Here is a 19,859-nt window from a genome sequence, read left to right as displayed (position 1 = left end):
GTATTAAGGTAACATTTCATTATCAAGGGGTAATTACAAAGTAAGGCCATTAGTTCCCAGACTTAATTTTTATGACTTTCCATCATTCTTCTCTTATGGTTTTTGGGTAAGGAATAAAGAAAGCATCACCACTCAAGAAGTGGCAGTTATTCACCTGTTTTATTCCCCTACTCCAATGCACATGTATTGAGATTTTTCTGCGCTTTCTGTTAAGCATAAATTTTGCACTGTGAAAGCCAAGGTGCAGATATTCTGAAGTTGAAATGTTTGTTGCACTGTTTATGTAGAATTCTCACACAACTGTTAACGCGTTACCTAGAACTGTTGCCCAATAACAGAAAAGTACCAAATAAATGTCAATTTCTGTACTTGAATAAATGTAGATTTTTGTACATGAATAAATGTATATTGTTGTATGGGGGGTAAATAAGGCATCCCCTGATAATAAGCACTAATGCGTATTTCGGCTGGGGGAAAGTATAAGACCCAGTCTTTTCCGGGGAAATACTATATATATATATATATATATATATATATATATACACACACACACACACACACATGTATCTATAAATAAATTGAAGCTTTAAGATTTAGTGTTAAGAGTGGAAATGTCAACTTGCATGTTACACTGGTTTCTCAAGTGTTAAAACACCACAGTAACCTCCCTTTTTATACTTAAAAATAAAATACTCGACAATTCAATATTAAGTAATCCAGAGTAGCATGAATTAGGTGTTCATGGCACATAACAGCATATTATACATCTTAATTAGCCCTTTCCAAGACCATATTTACCCTTTATGCATCTATATATCCAACTTAATCCAATTCCTTGACTGTAACATCCTTCATAAATTTACAAAGCAGGTGGAAGAAAGGGCTGAAACGTTGACATTCACTCTTAGTTCCTCAATTATATATTAAATCACATCTGGTCAACAGCATTGCAATATCTAATCATTCTCTTAAACAGTATCTTACTCTGTATACTAGGACATAAAAAACAAACAAACTCACCATCAACTATATTGCAAACTACTGTAACCAATGTAGCATGCATGTTGACATGTCCAGTCTCAGTCTTAACACTGAATCTTGAAGCTTCACTCTACTTACAGCACTTTATCACTTAATATATATACAATAAGCTGAGCCATGTAACAGGACCACACACACACACACACACCCCTTTAACAAGCACACCAGAACTCATAACCTGCACTAGACAAATGAAACATAATCTCAAAAAAGTATCTTTATAAACAGCACTTCTATTCACCCATCCAATATATTTAAAAAACTATAAAGAAAAACTAATTCACAACTAAAAGAAAAATCTCAACAAATCACAGGCAATCATACATTTGGTATGCTGCTCAATGATAATTTATCATCATAAAAAAATTTTATCGTCCTTCCCAGGGGTATACTGTGACCAAAAAAGAACACAGCCAGAAGTGTAGTTACTGTATAGCTGAGTTATACTTGTCCATCTATCACAGACCAGAGATTGACTTTGATATTAACTATTAAAACTACTTGGCCATCTATCACAGACCAGAGATCAACTTTGATAGTAACTATTAAAACACTGCAACCAGTCACTTTAAAACAGTTCACATAGTCAACACAAAACCTCATGTATGACAGCACTGATTCCCCAGATTCTTGTATTAAATTGCCAGTGATGAGTGAAAACCCACACAATATTCCTAACCAAACTTTTCATATGAGCAAAATGAGTGAAAACTCACAAGATACTACTTGCTAAACCTGAACTTGCAAATACAACAATCCACTGGCGGCATATTCATTGCCTCCAATGACTAACAGAGAGGTTTATTAAATACTGCCATATTCATATCAATGTCCCTTATCAGGCTTCTAAGCAAGACGTTTTCATTCAGCAGCCAGCACCTCTTACTGAAATATTCTAAAAGCTATAAAAAATCACGTCAGTCTTATAAAATTACCAAAAGTAATATATGTGCAGCACTGCATATGCTGCTTCCATGGCTGTTAGATGCTAATGAGGAATTCCAGGGGAAAGGAATATGCTAGATTAACAAGGACACTACCTTGCACTTCATGGTAGCCACATTTATCCACTGTGGTAGAGGTAAGTGCTGGGCAATTTAGTGGTAGGGTAGCTTTAGGAGGGGTGTGTGTGTATCTGTGTATCTATGCACACATGTGCATATGCAAGGGGCTGTGTGTGTGTTTCTGCTTGAGAGGCAGTGGTCAGAGAGTTAGTGAGAGGGTATGTTACGCAAGTGTGTATGTACATATGAATGAATGGGGAGGTGTGCCTGGACAGCAATTGTTTGGGGACAAGGCTATTTTGTGAGTGTGTGTGTGTGGCTGTCATACATCCACACACCTACAGACTAATGAGCAGAGCCCGCAATACTGGGTAGAGGGAAATCACTAGAAACCAGTGGAAAACTCTTTACAGGCATTCCTGAGTGGCACTTAAAAAGTAAGTTAATTGGGGGGACCACTAATCACCTGGGATAATACTTGTGCCTGAGCAGCACTTAAAACAATATTGGATCACAGTTGAGGGAACCACCAGGGATAACTCTATAGGCATGTATGGGTGGCACTTGCAATTAATATGAGCTCGGAGGGAATTACTGGACACCACGGATACTAGCTTAATTATTCATGTGTCGGGGTGGAGGGTGGCTGCTATACACCAGGGATACATTGTATGTACTCACAGAGAGGACATGTGCAGTTCTATTGCCTAGCATTAATGACTGACTGAAATCTTCTGTGATTTACAAGGGCAGGTAAAGGACACATTGGGTACGTTCAGACAACACAGGGAGAGGTATGGGGTCTGTGGTGTGTGTCTGTGTTTGAATGTGTGCAGTGTGTGTAGCAGAGTGGATGGAGGTGCCTTTGCTTACATGATGCGGCTGCAAACACTTAACTACTGTTGATCTGTACTCTGTGGTAGTTAACTGCGATTCATAGACATGCAAAGTAGCTGATAATGAGGTCTTTCCTCGTTGCTTATGCATCTATGAATTGCAAAATGCTGCATCATGGAAGCATGACCTCTTTAATTTGACCATTAATGAGATGAGGTAGCTTGATAATGAATCTTTGGGAAAGTGTATAATTTATTGGTAGTACAAATGGAAACACAAAACTTTGATTTACAGTTTTATATTATACTAATGAGGGTTTGCTTGGCTGTCTTGTTCCAAGCTTATGCAAACTCATATCTCTTCATATTTTGTGAGATAATTTAACAGACAGTCTTAAAAACACAGCTCCAGGTCTTGAAGAAAGGCATAGAAACCAGAATTACACCATGTCGGGTCAGGTACACACTATATTAGAAGGTAGGATCTCTGAAGAGCACATTTGCTTCAGCAGCATAATGTATGAAGACTGCTAATACATAAAAACTGTGCATGTCAGAAAGAACTGCTGCAATGGTTACTATACATCACTGAAAATAGAAACCATACTGATGAAGCTGGCACACTTCTGACAAAACGCTGCTGAACAGAAGGTTGCTAACAAACTAAAGAAAAAGTGAACTGCAGTAGTTTGGAGACTCAAACAAAAGCAGTTAATGGTAATTATTGCAATAGCAACACTTTTTTTGTCTTTCACTCACTTGTCAGCTTCTCCAATGCTGAAGCCACTAAATGAACCCCAGATGCATGGGTTGTAGGCAGGGCTCCTTCTCTCTATGCCACGGACCAGACTATGGTGACATATCCTTTGAACTTTTGTCTAGTTTTATCATTTATCAGCCCTGACATATTTTTATAAACAAGATTTTACTTCCATTATTTTATTAGTATCTGAATGAAACACAAATACTACTTTTACAGTGCAAAATCTAGCTACTGTGCATATTCTTTGGTTAATGTGTGAACATCAATCCCTGAAAAAATCACCAACTACAAGAAGCTCACAAGCATGCTGTTCACAGTTCCTTAGCAAGCAGAGAGAGCTCTGCTTTCTCGTCTCAAGCCTCTTCTTGTTTTTCTGTTAATAAAACTACCAGACAAAACTCTGTGTGTAGTACCAGTAAGTCCAGACTCGGAATGCAGGGGGGCTGTAGATAATGACCCTGACCCTACTCTGCTACATCTGTTGTGGTACACTCTGTCTAGACTTTCTGGACTCAGTCTAAACTCTGATGCATTAGTCTCTATGCTCTTTGTTCTGGATGCAGAAACAGAAATCGTTTTCTTCTGTTTTTTATTCTGGAGTTTCTTTTGCTTAGTTCTTTTGTTCATCATGTCTTCACTGCTAAGTATTTTCTTCCTTCTGTTTGTCAGGTCCCTGACTATGTTGTGAAATGCTGACACTTCCACTGGATTTTGCAGAATTTTTTGCTTAGCTACATCAGGGATGTTTTGCAGAGACAAACCACTGGTATTGTGCCTATGCATGGAAACGGCTGAATCAGAAGCACATTTAGAGATATTCATATGAGCTTTCTTGACACAAAATGGAGGCAACCTGTACACCAAAAACAAAATGTAAAGTTATAGCTAGATTCATTAGCAGTAAGAACTTGGTATCAAGATCAGTTTGTTACAGATTTATACCATTAGCAAAACATTTAAAATACCAACATATTATTAACTGATTAGGTAGGAGAGGCAGAGCACATTTATTTGAACTGCATTATACCCATTTATAATTTATGGTATGGTAAACAGCATCCACAGCAGAACTTCTGAGAAATGGAGAAAACATTTTAGCTGTACTTAAGAGGAAGACAACACAGTAAAAAGGGTTTCCATTGTATTTTGACAAATATTGAGAGCCCAGAAACTCAAATGAATTAAGTGCAGCTAGGAGAAAATATATACTGCATCGAAAATCTCTGTGCCTTCAAGAATTCACCCTGCTTTAAGGATATCTCATTACTTATAGCTGTTTATCATACCTTTCGACTACCAAATTTTCAGGAATGACCCTAATGTTGTCTCAATATTTTGCAATGTTCCTCATTAAATCTTTTGTTTTCAAATTGAGTTAACTCAATAATAATGCCAGACATTTCAGTTACAGACATTTCACTATTCACAAAAGTGTATTAATGTAAATCTTATTCTGTTATTTATTACTAACTGTGTAGTGTCAATACTTAAAATCTGTCCCTGAATCTGGGCCTTTGTCCCTTATTGTTTTAGCTATGTCCCTGAAGCTAGAAACATGAAATTGAGAGCTATGCTATGTATTAGTTTCACAGCTGTAGTTATGTACCTTGCTACAGCTCTCACTGTAACCTTGTATACTTGGATCGCAGCATAGCCGGCTTTAGGCAGCAGTGAACCCTGCGGTCGCTGGGGGCCCCCTGTTCCTTGGGGGCCCCCAACCACTGCATGTTATCTTATCTTGATATTTTGTAACATGTCTGCCAAAACAACAAAAGCTAGTATATGAATCTAGCACATTTAATAAACCAGGTGAGTAATAAATCTGATTTATATCTCCTTTAAAATATGAAGATATTGCTGGTTATAGTAACACTGTTTTATCAAGAAACAGCTTTCACAATTCCATTAAATATTTTACCACTGACATAGTGCCCTTGGCTTAGTTAAACCCTGGTGGTGGACATTCTCTCTACTAAAACTAACATATCCAGCTTTAGGTACCTGCAATACCTGTGGCTGCAGGTGGCCTCCTTAATTATCCTTGATTGTGTGGTGGCCCTACGGAAGCTGTGGCTGATTTGGGGAAAATGAGGAGGAAAAACTTATTAATTTCCTGATTAGGTTGTTTAATCTTAACAGGACTATGATATGACTCATAATAAAGCTGGTAATGAACACAGGCAAGATAAGCACTAGAGAGATCATCAGCCCATTGTGACTGATCTCAATGCATACCTTAGAGTTTAAGAACAACTGATGCTTCTGATCCTCAGGGATGGTTTTCCTCGCACAAGGAGTTTTATAAATACTGACAGAAGAGCAGCTACTATAACTCCCAACTTTTTTGTTCAGCGCAATACCAATAATACCAGAATAAAGGCTCAGAATCAGGAATGTGTTTTAAATATTACTCTAATTCAATTAAAAAGTTAATAGAATAAACACATTTTGCATCAACATGCATTTTTCTGCTCAATAAGTATAAAACTCTGATGTCTGAATTTATTGACTGTCTGTAGTCCTGAATGATTCACAAGCAAATCAAACTTTTTATGAAGGACAGAACAAAATTATTTGCAAAATCAGGGAAGGTCTGTGAAATCAGGAACAGTGACAGGTTTGCATTACTCCTCATTGAGGTAAATAAAAGTGACTTACACCTGCCACTGTTTAACTGGTAAATAACAGTCACTGATCTGGTGTGACAGTACCAGTGGTACAAAAGTAGTATTGCTATGGCTTATACGTGTGTGTGTGTGTGTGTGTGTGTGTGTGTGTGTGTGTGTGTGTGTGTGTGTGTGTGTGTGTGTGTGTAAAAAGTATCACTGATTTTTATCTGTGTGCGCACACCCAGTAATGCCAGGACACATGCATTACTCTTTTGGATATTAGTGAAAAATGTAGCTAACAAGTTATTATATTTCAAAAGTGAGGCATAAAATATGTCACAGAACATTTAGATACTTAGATCTTCTAAGAAACTGGGTCTCTCACTCCCCAGATTATATAAATGGATACAGGGGGCTCACTTAATCACCCTTCATTTTGTATGGGCCCCACAAAAACTGTTGCTGGTTGGGGACAAGTGAGGAAAAAATGTATTCATTTTTTGATTGTGCTCTTTAACCTGAACAGGCTATGATAGGACCCTGTTAGGATAAAGCTGATAATGGCCTCTGCCTGCAACTGCAACCATGCAAATACCAGCCCTGCTTGGATATGTGTGTACAGGAAGCTGCTGCAGGTTGTGTGTGCTTGTGTGTGTGTGTGTGGGGGGGGGGGGGGGTTATTACATCTCCTCAACCCAAACTGTCAAAGGCAGCTACTTGTATGGATTCCTGAAGTATGGTCATTATTTTATTTTACTTTTCTGATGGACCTCAGAGGTGTACAAAGAAGGTTACTATAGCTTGTGTAGGGGCAGGGTACTGTCTAGGAACAACAAAGCAGAATACATTACTGCAGTCATTATTTGTTTGACTTTCCTCACAATCACACTTCAGGAATGCACACAAAATACAAGTAGCTGCCTTTGACAGTTTGGGTTGAGGAGTGAGGAGGCATGCTATGTATATGTATGTCTGCAGTGACTTGAAATACATGACTGTGGCAGTGTGAACCTCGGCTTTCATCCCAGCCTAACACCACAGCAATGCTTAGACAAGTTTTTTTTTTTTTTTTTTTTTTTGGGGGGGGGGGGGGGGGCAGGCAGTTCCCAAATAGGACTTATGTATCCAGACAACTAGTTTGTTAGTTTACTGTTGCTATAATTTTGTCATCTTTGAACATTAAGTCTTGGGTACAACTTAAATCCTTCTTGAAAGAAAAAAATAAGACTGAAATTCTTTTCTTATTCATGTTTTTTTTTTTTTTATTTAGGGCAAAACTGGATTAAACAGCTGGGAAAATGCTCTAAAATACATCCCAGAACATCTATAACCCTATGGCTTCTTAGGCCCTGGCTTATTTGAGTTATTTCCTAAATAGTTATTACTGGGCTGAGTTGGTCAGGAAATGTGTTGATAGGATGCAAGGAAAACTAAAGCTGTACAGAAACACAATTTCTTTCCTCAATCATAATTTCTGTTCAAGTCATCACTGGTTAAAAAGATTGTGTAAAAAGAAAAAAAAATCTTTAAAATGTACTTCAGATCATATAGGGACTTATAGCTTCTTAAAAAAGCTGAAAAGTAAGGCAAAATGAAAAAAAAAGTAGTGTACATAGTATGGGGTGCCCAAGACTAGGGGAAAACAGGGGAAGATTGGAGGGTATGTGTGTATATTGGTGGGGGTGCTGAAACAGTAGGTCTAGGCTGCCATTTCACCTAAATCCAGACTTGTATACAAAAACAAAGTTGCTGCAATGTATCATTGTTGAAACTAAATGCCAGTAACTGTGAATATCCCTTTGTGAGATGGTCCAACATAGTGTGGTACACAGACCTGTTGTAATATAAGAGTATTGTAGCTACAGATCCGTCTGTATGCAGTACTCCTAAAAGTTTGCAGTATGAGCAAAAATATTGCTTAGGAAGGGTGGCAGTGACAAGGTGATACGTAGACTTGAAGTGCCCAGGGGGGCCCCCCAACTTGACATCTGCTGGGGGCCCCCAAAATGCTAACACCGGCCCTGAATTCGCAGCTAAAATGGTCCATTATGGATGATATTACTTAAGTTTTCAAATGGAAAATAAATGATTAGCACACTTTTCTTTGTTAAGTTTAACTGGCAAACCCAATTAGCCAAGCTTACACCTCTAAGTGAATCTTATCCTTCTTCACCAGATTCTTTTCACTTCTTGTAGCTCTGCACCAACCAATACTTTTCCCTTCCCCCTTTTAGCATAAAGCTGCTGTTTTCATCTAAGCTTACATAGCTACATGCCATGAGCTGACACCTTCTTTGGGCTCTACTAAATTTGGCCTATATCAAAGTATGGCTTTTTCTTGATGTTTTAATCTATGCAGTGCCTGTAAAATTAAATCTGATAGGTTTATATGTTCATAGTTAGATACTAGACAATCACAGTTCAAACCATTTTCAGTCTATCTCGGAACACTGAAGAATTATGTCCTGCCTCAAATAGGGAAACACAAGGAAGGCTCTGGGAGAATTTGTGAATGCCCATCCAATTGTCTAAGGTAGCCTTCAATGTAGCAAGGGTACTGCTTTGTTTGACATGGTGGGGTATTTTATTCCATAAGTCGTGAATGTGTTGGGATAAGAATTTGTTGCACCAATGTGTCCTATTAGTTGCACCATTGTGTCCTATTAACTTGGTGATGTATGTTTGAGGAACTATTATTTTTTTAATGATATAGTAAGCTGAGGAAGATTTTTTTTTTTATGGTAAAAAAGGCTGAATAGAGATTGCCATGGATGGGTGTACACGAAAAAAGAATACATGGGGAAGTAGGCCAATCGGTCTGATAAAGTATAGTTTTATGATGAACTTTACCATAACAAGAGAAGTTCAAGATCACTGTTGCAGTAGCCTTAGCTATATGGATTATATCCTGCCAAGGATGTAACAACTGGATAGCTTCCAAAGCTTCAGGGCACCTTTCACGTACACAAATTGTCAAACAGCTAGAGCCGAGCTGTCTAAACTACAAGTCTGGGCACCGAGCCCTTTACAGCTTTCCTGCAAACAGAGAGGGAGATGGAGCCCTAAAAGGGCAATGCTAGCAACAATAAAAATAAATGTCCACACCCTGGCATAAAAACACACCAAAAAATAAGGGAGATGGAGGGATTATTCAAACATCTACTGTAATGGTTAAGTTCAACTTTCACGACTATACAGTGTTCATCAAATGAATTACTGCTACAGTAGCCTTAACTATACAGGTATATTATACTATCTTAATACATTTGGGAGGTGGATGGAGAAGAGTGCAGCAGCCCCTGAAGAATGGTCACAGCAAAGCTTGAACTGGACCTAGAGAAGGAATCTAGCTTGTAGTGCTTTAATACAAGTATGTACAGCGAACCAAGTAGCAGCTTCTTAAAATATGTCTATAATCCAACCCTTTCTAAAAAGCCAAAAATGAAGCCAAGGCCCTAATAGTGTAGGTTCTGACTCTGACTTTAATTTATGGTGAGTATAACAAAAGGTAATAGCCTTAGACAAGTACTGGGAAATGGTCCATTTTGACACAGGCTGTCCCTTCTTACCTTCACAAGAAATGAACAATTGATCTGAAGATCTGAAATATTTAGTTGTCTCAAGATTGTACCCAAGTTGTTTGTGGACACTCAAGGTATGGAGTATCCTTTCTCCCTCATTTTTAGGTTCAGGAAAGAAAACAGGGAAACTGATAGTCTGGCTTAAAGTAAACTCTGATACCATATTAGGCATAAAAAAGCACTGGTTCTTATGGAAAATGAAATAGGATTGACTCACCTTAGGAGCTTGCAACTCAGATACTCTACTTGGCAGAGGTCACAGCAATCAGTGGAACTATTTCCCATGTTAAGAACCTCAAGTCAGCCAATATTAGCTGGTTCAAGTGCAGCTTCTTTAACACAAAATTAAGATCTCAAGGAGGGGCCATCAGTTTTCTTGGAAGCATCTTATGCAAAACTCCTTTCAAAAACATTTTGACATGAGACTGCACTGAAAGAGGAGGATTCATGGGCAGACATGCTGAAATGGCAGATAAATGAACCTTAATGGAGGAATAAGAAAGACCACAGGATAGTAACTCACACAAATATTGAAAAATCAAACAACAACTAGCCCTGAATGAGTGCTAGTTATGTTGTTGACACCAAACAGAAAAACCTTTCCTTTTGCTAATATATAATTTTCAAGTATCAGACTTTCTTGCTTCTATTAACACCTGCTGCATGTCCTCAGTAAACCAGTGCCTAAAAGAAATTATGACCCCATCATCCAGACAGTCAACTGAAGATGATTGATGTCAGGGTGTATAAAATACTCCTGTTTTCATGAGAGTAAATCCAGTCTGAGGAAGCTTGTGGGAATTGCCCAGGCCATTTCCAAAAGTGACAGAACAACGGCTCCCTGGTCCAAAAGGGAGTCACAGCAATGATCTTGTGGGACTTCTAAATCCATAGAAGAATGCCAAATATTAGTGGAAAAGCACACAGCAACATTCCTGCACAAAGAAAAGGCATCTGTCTTCCAGGCCTTCTTGCATGGAGTCCTGGAATAAAATTTTGCCAATTGAGAATTCATAAAGGAGGCAGAGAGGTCTACTTGAACTCGTCACAATGGGATGACATCTTGGAAGATACCCTAATCTAGTTTCCATTTGAGAGGGTCTGCCCTGGTCCTGCATAGCTTGACTGCCACACAATTTTGATCTGATATAATGTATGATGATTGTAGAGTGAGACTGTGCTGTGAAGATATACCCCAAGCTACCATAGCTAGTCTGTAAAGGGAGAAGAAGCTGGTTCTCCTTGCTTGTTGATGTACCACATGGTTGTGATATTGTCTGTAATCACTTGAAGAGGTCCCAAGGACCAAAGATGGTTCAGGGAGTTGAGTGCCTTGATTAGGGCACGCATCTCCTTGATATTTATGTGTTTGTGTCTGTCCTTGGTGTCCCACAACCCCTGCACTTTTATCCCTCCTAAAACTGCACACCAGAAAAGTCTGAAGCATCTGTGCTGACTGACTGCACTGAAGAAGACAGGGGAAAAGAAGAGAAATGGATTTAGGAATATCTGTTGTCTCCACCAAAAGATTTCTTTTGTGATAAACCCTAGCACTGGAATTTGAAAAGATAAAAGGTGCTGATGCTGGGACCAAATATATTTCAGATACCACTGTATCTTTCTCAAGTGGAATCTTGCTAGGGGTATCATGAGAATCATAGATGCCATGAGACCTAAACTCATGTGGTGCACCCTCACAGTGACTGAAGTCTGAGCAGAAAACCTTTGAAATAGATCAAAATTAAGATATATTTTTTCCTGAGGAAGAAAAGTTCTTTGAAATTAGGTATTTAGTTAACATTCCAGTGTAATCCTCCTCCCTTGCCAGTAGCCCCTTAGAACTACAAGTCTACCATTATTGTCTTTTTTCCTGTTCTATTACTATTGAAGCTCCCCTTGCAATTAATATAAGTACTCCTTTCTTCCTCTGCCCCAGATATTCTACTGAATAACCATCCTGACGACCTTTCTTTATCAAATTCACATGTTCAGCTCTTTCCACGTGTCTCTCCTGTAGCATAGCTATTTGCACTCTACATTTTTTTATATAGCTCACTACTCTTTCTTTTTTTGGATTTATCTGTGAGACCATTAACGTTTAAAGACATTATAGAAAGAATCATATTCTTGCGGGATTATTATTCCAACCTTTTATGTATAACAGCTTTTTTTGTTAAGTATCTAGTTCCACCTTTTGTGTTACATGCATGTACCATTTGGCAGGTTAATCTTTTACACAACTGTTTCTTGTCATTTCCATTTGAGTCTATGTCACATCTTGCAGAACTTTTTGTTTTATTGAAAACCCTCAAATAAACACACACACACACACACACACACACACACACACACACACACACACACACACAAACCCCCCTAAAACCTTCTAACTTAATACACAAAACTATGTGCATCTTTGAATATTGAAGTTTTACCCCCCTTAATAGGAACATAAGTTCCAAACTGACAGCCACATACACAGACTCGAACTAAACAGAAATAAAGCTTTTCCATGCTAAGATGCAGTGCCTGTGATTCTATTAAGGGTGGCTGGCTTTGCCTCATATTTATAGCCCTCCCAGCTGGGAAAACACTTGAATGCTTTCAGAAAACATTTTCTCTAAGCCATTTTTCTTCATCAGATTGCTAGAGACATGAGAACCAGATACACGACTGTTTACTAGAAAAAAGACCTTATAATATTCAATATTCTTTTTCCTTTACTTGCTTTCTGTCAAAACTTGTTACTATATAAAGCTAAAGGCTTTAACACTGTCATTCTCTTATGCAAGAATGAGAAAAAGCACACAACTTTTTCTTTTGTCATGCTCTTTTAACCAGACCCCCCCCCCCCTTTTTACATTGCAGTGCCTGCATTTCTTAAAACTAAACAAGGAGAAAGAGAGAAGATGGGAGAAACAAAAAGAACAAACAGAAGCACCTATTTACATTAGTATCCCCATTACACTTAAAAATAACTGAAAAAATTATAACATGCAGAGAAAATAATGCACCACTTAATACTGTTAAGAAAACAACTGTTTTACTTGCAGTTAACTCTCTCCTTCCTCTTCCTCTCTCCTGAACATTTTTCTGAACATTAATGACATGAAGTAGGACATATGTTTTAGAGTCCCCTACACGTTTAACAAAGTCCAAAAAAGTCCAATATTTCCAGATTCTTGTGTTCTGTTCATATTCATCTGCATCTCCCAAACCCTGTCTCTACTTCATTTTCAGTGCTCTCTTGATTCTTCCAGTTAACCTGCTTTTTTCCCCTCTCTCAATCATTTTCTATCGAAACACTGGGAAAGGTTTCACTGGAACAGTCTCTCTATGGTCTTTATTACCAGAAGAACAAGAAGTAGAATCTCCTGTTTTACTGCTCACTTTTTGTATTTTTTCCTTAGCCTGTACTCCATCAAAAATGTTTTTGTTCCTCCAGGAAAAATATTTTGAGGATAGCTGGGTACAGCAGTTTGAATCTCATGCTTGCTTCTCAGTAATTCCCTAAATGGAATACATTTATTCCTCTTCCACCTGGTGTGCAATGAGTAGTCATTCTCCACTAACACTCTGTGGTCTCCCACTTTTAGTACTTTGTCCTTCTGTCACAATTTTGTCAAAATCAATTCCTTCTGCTGGTAAGATTGGATTTTTTACTAGTAAAGGTCTAGGTTGTTTTCTCATAGCCAGGTTTTGCGCATACACACAATATGCCCTTTCAATTAACAGTTCCTGTTGTGGAATACCAGCCCAGTTGCTTACTTGTACTTTCATACAATTAATACAGTCTGTTTCTTCCAGCTTCTCTGGTACAGCAGAAAATATCAGGATTTCCCTACATGCTCTTCTTGTGCAATCTGATATTCAGCCAGCCTTTTCTTCATTTCAACCTCTGAGTTTTGCAGTTCGGTCACTTTATCTGAATATCTGTTCAAAGCTTCTTCTATTTTTTCCAGCTTTTTATTCTTTGTGTTGATATAATCCATCAGTGCTTCTTTTATTTTAACCAGGTCTGTGTGCAGCTGCTTTATACTTTCTTCTAGGTTACTGGAAGTCATGTCTGGAACTTGCACTGCTTCTTTCTGAACAGCAGCAGTACTTTTCCTAGTCTGTGTTTTTTCCTCAACTTCTGTAGCTGGTTTTCCTCCAGGTCCTTTATAGTTCTTTTTTCCTGGCATCTAGGCACTGCACCTACTAGTCAGTTACTGAAATTTACCCAGAAACCTAGGCTGGAAACTGACCTTGGTCAATTTGAGAAGGGAGAAGCACTGTCACCAGTGCCAAAAAGCAGTCACCGCTACAATTTTTTGGAATGTCCTCCTGGATCTTTTAAAGAGCCCTGGGTATTAGTGGACAGGTTGGAAATGTATACAGGAACATTCCCTTCCACGAGAATGAGAAGGCAACTTTCTTCCAGACTTATTTGCAAGGAATTCTAGAACAGAATTTCTTTATGTCTATGAAAAGAAACAAAGAGATGCACTTATTTATTTGTTTTGTTTTCCGGGGTAGAGCACTGCTATCCATGGACCATTTTCAGTCTCAACCTAGGAGCATTGTCTGGTTAAAAAACTTGTTCAGAGTCACAGAGTTAGGAAGAGGAGTCAAACCTTGCACCACTGGACCACAGGAAACCGCTCCTTAATTCTCTAAGATAAATTGGTGTGATATGCTCCCCAAGTTGGATCAATCTCTGGAAGACCCGCAAGTATAAGATGCAATCATGATGGCCTGTCTTAATCTTGTTCAGCTTGTCTGCTAAAAGATTCTGTTCTGATAGAATATATGAATCCTGAAGAGTCAGACTGAGCTGAGGTGCTACCTCCCAGGCAAACACAGCTCGTTTGCAAAGGGGATAAGATCTCTGCTCACTTGTCTATGTACCACAGCACTGTGGTCTGCAATAATTTGCAGAGGTCCTGGGGACCAAAGATAATCTAAGGCTTTTAAAACATTGATAACTACTAACATCTCTGACATTTACATGATTTTTAATTTAAATTAATGTAACATTTCTGTCCTTGGAGTTCCACAGACCTTGGACTTTCACCCCTTTTGAAACTGCTTCCCAAACAAAGTCTGAAGCATTTGTTAAGAAAGACTGGGAGGGAGACTGAAGGGAGAAGGGGAGGCCAGGACTGAAAGATAACTGGTCCACTCAACAAAGTAAGTCCCTCCTGACAACCCCCAGAACTGGAATCTGAAAAGATAAGGAGTGGTGATGCAGAGTCCCAGACCAAATTCTTCTCAAGAAATTTTTCTAAGGGAATTTTGAGCATCACAAAAGTCATGAAACAGAATCCTACGAAATTCCCTGGCAGAAGCCTATGATTGGCTTGCGAAGTCCAACAAGATTTCCTTGAACTGTAAGTAGAAGAAAGGTTCTTCCTGGGGAAGAATTTAGTAGACATCCCAGAACAACTAGTGACTGGCAAAGGGCAAGAGAGGATTTCTGCAAGTTCAGGTGAAACCCCAGTTGAGCAGGAGTTTCATGACTTATGTTACGGAATCCTGACAACTGGAAAAAAGTGACTGCAAATATAAGACAATGATCCGAATATGGAATTATGTGAATTCCTTGCAGCTTGTGGTGAGTTAAGTCATTGGAGCCAGGTACTTTGTAAATATCCTTGGTGCTGTGGACACATTAAAAGGAAAGAAGAACTGAGTGTGTGAAACAGACACAACAAACCTTAAGAAAAAACTGAATTCCTTGTAAATTGGAATGTGATGATAACCATCTTTTAGGTCCAATGTTGCCAGGAATCTGAAGGATAGCATGAGAGCTAACAGGGTTTGAAGGGTTAATATTCTGAATTTTAGAATCCTGACAAAAAAAAATTGAAAAAGGAGAGGTCTAGGACTGATTGGCGCCCATGCACACACAAACACACGGACACACACACACACACACACACACACACACACACACACACACACACACACACACGGACACACGGACACACACAAAAATCTTGATAAAAACCTTTCCCATCTAAACTGGGGGCACAAGTTCTAGCACTCCCTGAGCCAGTATTTCCTCTAAAATAGGAGGAAGTAGGGATGTCTAGTTTTCACGGTAAGGAATCCATTGAAAAGTGAGAATTCTATTACCATCTATACCCCTGTTGGAAAAGTCTAAGAATCCACCTGTCTGAGATAATTTGATACCACTGTGGAAGATGGAAGTCTAGTGATACCACTGTGAAAGATGAGGGTTTAGTAATATTACTGTGGAAGACGAGGTCTAGACTGATGGAGAGATTTGAAGGATCGCCAGGAAAGGGGGGGGGGGTAGAAGAGGCAAATAGTTATTCTAAAGTTTTGGATTGCCTTTGGATCGGGGGGCTCCCTTTTTCCTTTGAGCTTTCTTCTCACTGCTTTTTGAAACTTTGCTTGTTAGAACTTTGCTGAGACTGCTTACACTGTTTCTTGTAAAGGATCCTGAAAGAGAATGAACAATTTTATAGAACTTTGAAATAGAGGGTTGAAAAATCTGAGTAACCCCCTTGAATCAATCTCCCTCTTTCATTAAAATGTTTTAAGAACCCCAGCAGCACAGGGTCCAAACAGCACATGCTTATCCAGGGGAGAATTCTAAATATTTATTCTTGTGCTGCCTTAACTTTTCAGAGTTATGAACTGCCAGGCTCCTGTTAAAGATTTTACTGTCTTCTTTTGAGAAAGTGAGACAGTTAATTGTTGTAATTATGTCTGCTTCTCCTGAAAACAAACACTCTTTAAAGTATTTAGTTCTGATGCTATTTCTATAACTGCTGCTTCTGTTTGATAATGAGATTTGCTTGTCTATGTTCTCAAAACCTACTGGATGATGATAAAAATGATTTACTGTTTATCATTGTTAAACCTTGTCAACTATTTTTACTTTGGTTTTTGAATTTTTGAATTTTCCGATAACTGCTCAAACTCTGAAATACTGTTAATTCTACAACTATTGTTAGCATTGTCAAACTTTTTTTAACTACTGTTATTAATATACTCTAACATGTGGAGCTTATGTCCCCAGGACTCAGCTGAAAAAGGACACCTGTGTCCAGTTGGACAATGCTGGTAAACAAATGTCAAATAAATAAATGATATCATAGGAGGTTACTAGGCTATTGGCCTCGAGGCCCTTATAAGCCTAGCCAAAAGTTTAGCCCATGTTTAGACAAATCAGTACCCGATGCCCCTGTCCAGCAGGGACATGGGTGGAATCCTAGGGTAATATCCCAGTGAGGGCAATCCCTACAGCCTTAGTGGACATGCCAATCTCCCAATCCTTAGTGGTTTCACGATGAGCTAAATCAGAGAGACCAACAACAAAAGATGAACGGTTTGAGGAACCAGTACTGGCCACAGCACAGTCACCCACCAGTGACTGTGGCAGTGATCGAACTGACCAAAAACCTGAAGATTCCCCTAACATCATCTTCTTGCAGACAGGGAAAGCAAGAAATGTAGCAGATCGACAACTGTTCCTTGTTCTAGCCAGGAAGGAAACCTCACAAGCAGGTAGCAGAGCCTGAGTGAGTTAAAAATCTTCTTTCAGGAAAGTGAAGGCTCTATGGTAAACTTTCTTGTGACCCCCCAAAAACACCAAATTCTGTTTCCTTCTCACATCCTACAGTAAAATACTGTAAAAATCTACTTTTTATTAACTTTTTATGAGTCTTCTCACAAAAGCACAAGGAAAATCCTTTAAACCAACACTGTAGTCCAGGTACAAAACATTTCCTAATACAAGACAAAGTTTCATAGAAAAAAAATATATATTAGTAGGTTTTCCTTAGCAGGTTACTTACCTGCCCCAGCTTTGAAAGGATCACTAGTCAACTATCAGAAGTCTGCAGAGGAACAGCACTTCAGTGGCAAGAAAACTCTAAAGGTTTTAAAAGCAAGATTGTCTCTTATATGGCTGTGCTTGAATTTTCTGTTAACTGCTCAAACTCTAAACTACTGTTAATTCTAGAAATAGAAGTTATGTTCTTACCATAACGTTCCATGTTAGTTGTCTTCTTCTCGCCTTCTTCTTGCTGGATGGGTTCGGAGCCGACCTTGGCTCCGACTCGGCCACTCTAAAAGCTCGAGAGTTGGTTCCACCAGCTCGAGGCTCCCCTTATATCCCACAATGCTAGGCGAGAGTTACCTCAGATCTCGTTTGTAAACTAACCCCAGCTTATAACAGTAACAGTATAACTGTAAAACAGAATCCACCTCTAACAACAGGAAGAAAAAGGGGTGACCTACATCCTGAACCAAGAAATATGCATAATAGCATATGACTAAGAAAGAGGTGGTAGAAAGAGAGGTCACGATCACAACTCCTCTAGGTCTGTCCAGGCCAGGGGGAAGGAGGGTGGGGCCTTAAGAAGAAGGCGAGAAGAAGACAACTAACATGGAACGTTATGGTAAGAACATAACTTCTATATGTTAAGTTGTCTATCTCGCCTTCATTCTTGCTGGATGGGACCGCGTCCCTAGCACCTTGTCCCGGGTGGCCTAACGGAACAGACTCCTGAGAACAGTGGAACCAAAATTAGCTCTATGCCTAGAAGCTAAATCCAACTTATAATGAGAAATAAAAGTGTGAGGAGTAGCCCAAGTAGCCGCTGCACAAATGGTGTCAATAGGCAGTCTGTCTTGGAAGGCTAAAGAAGTAGCCAAAGCTCTGGTGGAATGGGCTTTAGGTTTATTAGGCAATTTCTGTTGTCTAATTTCATATACCAGGGAAATCAAAGATGTAAGCCATCTGGATAATGATACCTTTGAAACTGAAAGTCCCTTTCTGCTTTCCGCATAGGAGACAAACAGTTGATCAGATCTTCTGAATTGTTTCGTTCTATCCAAGTAGTACCTTAATTGACGATGAACATCCAGGCAGTGTAATTTTTGTTCAGACCTATTTGTATACTCTGGGAAAAAGACAGGAAGGTCAATGGTTTGATTTATATTTGATGTTGAAACCACCTTAGGCAAAAAGGACGGGTTAGTTCGTAAGGAGACTCTGTCCTTATGGAACACAAGATAAGGAGAACGACAACTGAGTGCTTGAAGTTCTGAAATTCTTCTAGCTGATGTGATAGCCACCAGAAAGAGAGTTTTCCATGATAATAATTTCAAGGAACATGAAGCTGCAGGTTCGAAAGGGGAAAGAATCAACGAAGCAAGAACTAAATTTAGGTCCCAAGGAGAAGGAGGATTTCTTATAGGAGGTCTGAGAAGAAAAACTCCTTTCAAAAAGGCTTTGCAAAGTTTGTGGGACATTAGGGCAGATTCAGAAATGCCCACATGGAAATTAGAAATTGCTGCCAATTGAACCTTAAGAGTAGATGGAGATGAACCTGCATGGAAGAGTTCAGCTAGAAAATCAAGGACTAGTTGGATGGAAGCAGTGAAAGGATCTATGTCCTTTCCTTGTGCCCAATATGAGAAGCGTTTCCACTTACTCAAATAAATCGAGTGGAAGATTTATGGGAAGCTATCAATATATCTCTAACAGAGTGAGATAATTGAGGAAGCCTGGCTACGGTTGGAACTGGAGGAACCAAGCAGTGAGGTTCAGAGAGGGAGGGAGCGATGAAACTGACCCGACTGGTGGATCAAAAGATCTCCAACTAGGTCCCGCTTCCACGCTTGCTCCAAAAGAAATCGATGTAGAAAGGGGAACCACACTTGTCGAGGCCAGTAAGGAGCAATGAGGATCAATGAGGCCTTCTGAGCGATAGCTTTCTGTATTACTTGAAAGATCAGTGGGAAAGGAGGAAATGCATACAGAAGTCCCCGGGGCCAAACTTGGACTAGAGCGTCCCTGCTGGGTTGGCCTGGTAAAGGGAATAGAGTGAAATATTCTCTGCACTTGCTGTTTTGGGGAGTAGCAAAAAGATCGCAGCAAGGCTGACCCCACTTGAGAAAGATTTCTCTCACTACAGAGTCTTTCAGAGACCACTCGTGAGGCATGAGTATAGCTCTGCTCAACTTGTCCGCAATGTGATTGGACTTCCTGGGGATGTGCGTTG

General features: G+C 39.2%; 1 protein-coding gene across 1 annotated transcript in view; it reads right to left on the bottom strand.

Annotated features, from left to right (window-relative positions):
* Positions 1-571: 571 nt before the first annotated feature.
* Positions 572-19,859, bottom strand: part of LOC122814917 — a 278,216-nt gene continuing 258,928 nt past the window's right edge. Inside the window, exon 6 of the mRNA XM_044087181.1 lies at positions 572-4,497. Within this exon, the coding sequence (XP_043943116.1) occupies positions 3,966-4,497 (532 nt within the window). The 3' untranslated portion in view covers positions 572-3,965. The remainder of the gene's footprint in view (positions 4,498-19,859) is intronic.

Source organism: Protopterus annectens, chromosome 11.part0 (genome assembly GCF_019279795.1).
Source record: "Protopterus annectens isolate FY-2018-M chromosome 11.part0, PAN1.0, whole genome shotgun sequence".
NCBI classification, from domain to species: Eukaryota; Metazoa; Chordata; order Ceratodontiformes; family Protopteridae; genus Protopterus; species Protopterus annectens.
This window is presented reverse-complemented; position numbering and strand designations above follow the sequence as displayed.